Raw genomic sequence first — 6,071 nt, 5'->3', positions numbered from 1 at the left:
CGACAAATTCACAACCCCATGTAAGTGCTCCCGAGACAACCGCTACTACCCGCTTTCACCGCAACACTACAAAAACAACATGTCTCAAAGGAAACAAGTAGCTAAGCCTAAACGGGAAAAACTCCAAGTAAAATAAACAAATTTGCACAAGAGCCACTTACCCGTCTGTGACTTCGAACGGCGATCAACCTACTGCACCAATCACTTTCAGGTGTCCCCTAACACATGACTAAATTGCAACGTGACGTCAAACTATTCAAACGGGATTTCCCTCAAAACGTCACGAGCAAACAAACTGTGTTCAAACGAATGAATGAAATCCAAAACACGACAACAAACAAATTTATCAAATATTTCAATCATTCTTACACTATCAAACAAATTCTAAAACGAAGAGGATGAGCCCCCATTTGTTACGCCCCATGGCTCGAAAAGGATGTAACAAAAACAGGGGACACACAAGAAAGTGCGAATAATATACAAAATGTATTAACAAAATAACATTTCAGTGCCTCTCCATATTAAACTGGTTAAATGTAAATGAATTTAATCGTACCCTGTGGTACATGTTGATCCTGGATGTTGTCATCTGCGATCGTGACGACCGTAACATGAGGCTTCTCATGTTCAAAACCATCTTGTGACAAGGTTTTCACACTGACAGTTGTCTGTAAGACAGTGAGCAGCTCCATTTGTTTGTCCAAGGGAGCAACAGTAACTAAGGGGGGCGGGACTTACCGATAGGTCAATTGTCAAACCAAAAGAAACCAAGTCCAAAATGCAGCTCGCCTCTGGCCAGTTGTCATACTGCCTTTTAAGAGGCAAGAAACCAACAGCAGGTGTCCTCGATGAACCCATCAGAGAACAATCAGTGGGAATATCAGTGTGTAATACCACAATTCAACCCAGAGATGACGCACATAACGCATGGGTCATCACAAACCCTAATAATGGTATAGAAATGCATAAGGAATAGTTCTACCAAAAAATCTCTCTGAAAAGTTACTCAACCTCAGGCTTTCAATTCAAAGATGTAGATGAGTTTAGCATTCTTTGCTGTCATCGCTCTAGTCCTGGTGCTGCTGTTCAACACTGTTTACAGAGACACTAAAAGCATCTGATCTCACTCAAACAGAGGTGATGACATGCCTTCTGTATGCTGAACTCACACTCTTGTGTTTCAGAGGCTGATTTGGATAGGTTACTCTCCGCGGGACGTGTGGTAGCTTCAGGTAGAGGTTTACCGTATACTGATTCTACAGTAATGTTGGGAGATTCATCCGCATAATTTCATTATTAAGGGAGATCAATGTTGAAAGCAGTTGTGCTGCTTCGTGTTTTTGTGGAAACCCTGATACATTTCTCTCAGGATTCTTTGATGAATAGAAAGAAATGGAATAGAAATCTCATGTAACATTATAAATGTCTTTACTTTAAACTTTGATCAGTTTAATGCATCTTTGCTTGAATAAAAGTATCCATTTTACTCTCCCCAAACTTTTAAGGTTGTATAACTCTATTAAATTGTATATGTAACAAAACAGCAGGTTTGAGACAAATGCTTGTTTTCTCAAGCATCCTAGTTCAACACTGTTCAAAATACAAGAAGTTTAAATTAATATACAAAAATAATCAAATCACTAAATTGCACATTTGGTCTCCCAACATTATGAAGCTTCTCCATTGCATTTCTAGTATTTAAGCAGAATTTTCCCCTGCACATTCAGTACAAAGACATCTGTCGTGCTTCTGTCTTGACGAAATGATGAAGTTAATAAAGATTTATATTTTTATGCTTTGCAGATTTTTTTTCCATATCAAGCACTGGTGAAAAACTCTTCTGAACACTATTAAAAAGTCATAAACCTGGAATGATTTATATGCTGTACTAAACATTGGTCTATTAATATGGAGTAAATACCAGTCCAGTCCTTCCCATATTAAAATCTAGATTACAGTAATGATACTACTGCTACTACTAATAATAATGTTGATATAGGGATAATGTACTGATAATGATACTGACTTTTAAATGATTAAAACTGTAACAAATGTATTTTCTGGCAATATGCAACTGAAGGTCTGTCAGCAATATCTGTGACCTGCAAATACTTTTTTATTGTTTATTACTTTTTTATTGATTATAAAAACAAACGTGTTTACAGTAATACACGTGTAAACGTTTAAATCATGCAGATCTTCCTCTGTTTCAAAGGCGTAGCAGCATGTCACAGATGTTGTCAGTAGAGCTTAAGCTGCATTTGACCCAGAATATGTCTTGAGTGAGGCAGTGATAACAGGTGGCAGGTAGCTGACAGAAGCACTGATCTTTGTAAGATTCCCTGCGCAGTGATTTCTGCTGTGATTAACACCTGCTGCAGCTCCTGCGGCTTCTAATGCAACATCACTGCTACCAACCGCACTAATGCAGCGCCCAGAACACACGTCTTTCTTTCTTTCTCTTTCTTTCTTTCCTTCCTTCCTTCCTTCCTTCCTTTCTCTCTCTCTTTCCTTCCTCCCTCCCTCTCTCTCTCTTTCCTTCCTTCCTTTCTTTCTTTTCCTTTCAGTCTTTCTTCCCTGTTTGTTCGTTTGTTAGTTCTATCATTGTTTCTCTCATTTGTTCACTCTTGTTTTAGTTTTTCTTTCTTTCTTTTGTTTGTTTGTTCTTTCTTTCATTTCTTTTTCATTTGTTCTCTTTGTTCTTTCATTCTTTCTGTTTCTTTCATTCATTCTTTTTTGTTCATTTGTTGTTTTAAAGTAGTGCTTTAATTGTTGCTTTTGTTTTTGTTTCTTTAATTAGTTTTTTCTTTCTTTCGTTTGTTTGTTTGTTTGCTTGTTCGTTCTTTATTTTGTTATTTTTTTAGTTTATTTGTTCTTTTCTTTCTTTCTATTGTTGTTGAATCTTTCTTTCGTTCATCCTTTTTTCATTGGATCATTTTTTTGTTCTTTCTTTTGTTCTTTTTCATAGATCTATCTGTCTGTCTGTCTGTCTATCTATCTATCTATCTATCTATCTATCTGTCTGTCTGTCTGTCTGTCTGTCTATCTATCTATCTATCTATCTATCTATCTATCTATCTATCTATCTATCTGTCTATCTGTCTGTCTGTCTGTCTGTCTGTCTATCTTTCTTCTCTCAGGTTATTAAGTATTCAGCTTATTTTATCAAAAATGTCTTGACCTATTTTTAAGGGTTCTTTCTTTGTATGTTTATCAGTTTTCTTTTGTCCGGAAGTAACACATCTCTGTAATATCCTTCTGTGTTAAACATGTAACATCACTTCACTCTTATAAAATCAGACTTCATGGGTTCTAAAACTTTATTACCTGGTTCAGTGAACTATGCAGTCTAATGTTGCCTGGCACTTAGAACAACAATATATTTGTTGATCTTACTTGGTAGCAGCCAGTCCTCTTTTTATGATTCCATAAACGTCATATTTAATCTTAATTCATTTTATCAGCTTGCATAATGATGTGTATTCATGTCATCCTTAACAATCTTTAGTCAAATACTCTTCTATATTTTATAGCTAAGCTATATAATTAACTCTCTTAGCTGTGCTAGTCATATCCCTTTTTTTTCACTTTTTTTTTATTCTTACACCAATCAGTATTTCATGTCCATATTGCAACTGTACATAGTTTCATCTAAAGTTTGTGAAATGTTTGACCAAAAACATGCAAATGCTTGACTAATGCATTGCAAGCACACATTCCTCATGTAGTTAGCTATAGGTAGATGATTATAAACACATTCATCATTCCCATCAAGATTCCTTTAAAATTAATAATTCACTAAAGTGAGAAAGCTATGCGTACTTGCATTGTGTAATCACTTGTACTCTGCAGTGTTTGTATTTTCTTTTTCTTTTTTTTTTGCATAGACTATATTTCAGTATTTTCCTTCCTGGCTGTTCAGAGTCAATGCTGGTAGCCATTGAATGGCATTTTACTGAACAGCCATATTTAATTTTGTTTAGTTTACTGTTTTTGTGCAACTGACTGTCACCCATGTTGGTCTATACACAGTAATCAGCCTCTCACATTTCCTTCTGTGTAACTACAATAATAATCTCTTTCTTTATAACCTGCGCTCTCAACAACAGATATACTTTTCTGCTGAAATATTTCCATCCCTTCCTGTTGGCACAGTGACGATAACACACTGCATCTCTCTTCTTTCTCTTTTAGGGACATAAACTCTGTTGATTTCTTGTGTTTCTTCTCTCTTTAGAATACGACAAGCAGGGATTCCTTACCAAGCTTGACAGAAAACTGTAAGTAACACATTGTTGAGGGTGTGGGTTCTCCGTGAGCATGGGGTTCTGTTCCAAAACCTAGTGAGTTGCCTACAGCATTTCAATATGCATTCATCACTGCACTAAAAGTTAGTACAATCATGCTGCCTTCTAAAATTCCATATTTTTAGGCAAATTTTAAGGTTAGATAACATATTTTGCTTATTTTTAGCAACAAGTCTGCTAAAAAAGTTAGGTTTTACCTATAATTCATGAAATAATATTAATTAACAAAATTTGTATAACATTTTTTGTGCTTCTTAAGTTTATATTACAGCCACAGTTTAAATGTTAATATTTTACCATAGAATATATATATATATATATTAATTTGTGATAATACAATAAAACATGATAATATTAATTTGATAATATTTTTATTAAATATATACAATATAAATTTGATTATTAAATAAACTGTTTTCGGTTTCAGTTTTTGGTTAAATGAAAACTTTCATTTCTGTTTCCATGCTTCATTTAAAAAGGAAGTTGATGCATCACTAGTTACCACACGATATGTATAAAAGTCCTTTGGTTTAATATTTCATATAAACATTATTGGAGTTCAGGTGACAAAGTAATGACAAGTAATACAAGCCTCTGTGTTTTAACGTACAGTAGAACTGGGAATAATCTATTTCTATATATAAGTTACTTTTTAACTATTGACAAAAATAGTTCAGTCTAATTAAAATGGACTACTTCACCCAACATTTTATGCTCTGTTGGAGTCGAATCTTTCACGAATTTCTGTTTGTATGACACACAGAATTGTTGTCTACGTTCCAAACCATTTTATTTCAGTTGGGATGTTGCCTTCGAAGGCAGCTGGCTATGTAGGGCAAGACCGCTCACTAGGTTTTGTAACAGAATTTCAGAGTGTGCATGTATGTGGGAGTTCACTTTGGCCTGTACTGTCCAGCAATTTGTCTCTCTTTATAACTCGGCTTGTTGTTTATTTGAGCTTTACTTTGGAAGGATAATTAATGGCGCCCTAAAGCATTTCTAATGAATGATCTCTTGGCTCTCACCCAGCCTTGTCTGATTTAACAGTCCTGATTGTATCTGTATGGGAGGTCCGTTTACCCGAAGTAAAACATGGCTCAACCTCTCTTATTACCATTAACGGCCACCTGTATAAATGGCACTGTCAACAGGTCATCTTTATATGTCCAGCACTCACAGTATTGATGTAAACTTACTAGAAAGTTTCCATTTGCCGGCCTGTGAATTAGTGGGTTTATACTGACGCTTATATAAAATAAACTACTCCTCACACAAGTTGTCATCTCATTGAGCAGCCGTGTACATCCTCTGGGCACCGTGAGCTCGACACAGCTGCTTTCCCCTCTCTCCAGACCCCAAAGCATTTAGTAAGACACAGAGCTCTATTTTAGGCATGTTAATCTGCTTGAGAATTAATGAAGTTCCATAATCGTCAAATTTAAATCAATCAAATTTAAATCAGTATGGTCTGAGGCATTTTAAATTACTCCACAGATTTATTAAAGGTGACATATCATGAAAATCTGACTTTTCCAGGTTTTAAGTGCTATAATCAGGTCCCCGGTGCATCTACCAACCAAGGAAACATGAAAAAGATTAACCCAGTAACTTTGTTTTGGGAAGCCTTTTTCTGCAAGCGTCAGATTTCACTCCCTTGGTGACTTGGCAAAGGGATCTATAATATTACCGCCCCTTAATCTGTAAGTTTACACCCACGGCGCCGTCATTTTGATTTCGCAAGCGACAACGGTGTACCAGTTCTAA

General features: G+C 35.6%; 1 protein-coding gene across 2 annotated transcripts in view; it reads left to right on the top strand.

Annotated features, from left to right (window-relative positions):
• st3gal3a (ST3 beta-galactoside alpha-2,3-sialyltransferase 3a) overlaps positions 1-6,071 on the top strand; it is a 41,733-nt gene that overhangs the window by 12,627 nt on the left and 23,035 nt on the right. Inside the window, exons 3-4 of one of the 2 annotated variants that reach the window (XM_016560892.1) lie at positions 1,185-1,232; positions 4,238-4,280. In XM_016560892.1, coding sequence (XP_016416378.1) covers positions 1,185-1,232; positions 4,238-4,280 — 91 coding nt within the window. The remainder of the gene's footprint in view (positions 1-1,184; positions 1,233-4,237; positions 4,281-6,071) is intronic. The other variant, XM_016560893.1, reaches the window with a different exon arrangement.

The sequence above is a fragment of the Sinocyclocheilus rhinocerous genome, unplaced genomic scaffold (assembly GCF_001515625.1).
Source record: "Sinocyclocheilus rhinocerous isolate Xijiao unplaced genomic scaffold, SAMN03320098_v1.1 scaffold588, whole genome shotgun sequence".
Classification (NCBI taxonomy): domain Eukaryota; kingdom Metazoa; phylum Chordata; class Actinopteri; order Cypriniformes; family Cyprinidae; genus Sinocyclocheilus; species Sinocyclocheilus rhinocerous.
Note: the sequence above shows the minus strand (reverse complement) of the source record. Positions and strands in the feature narration are given on the sequence as shown.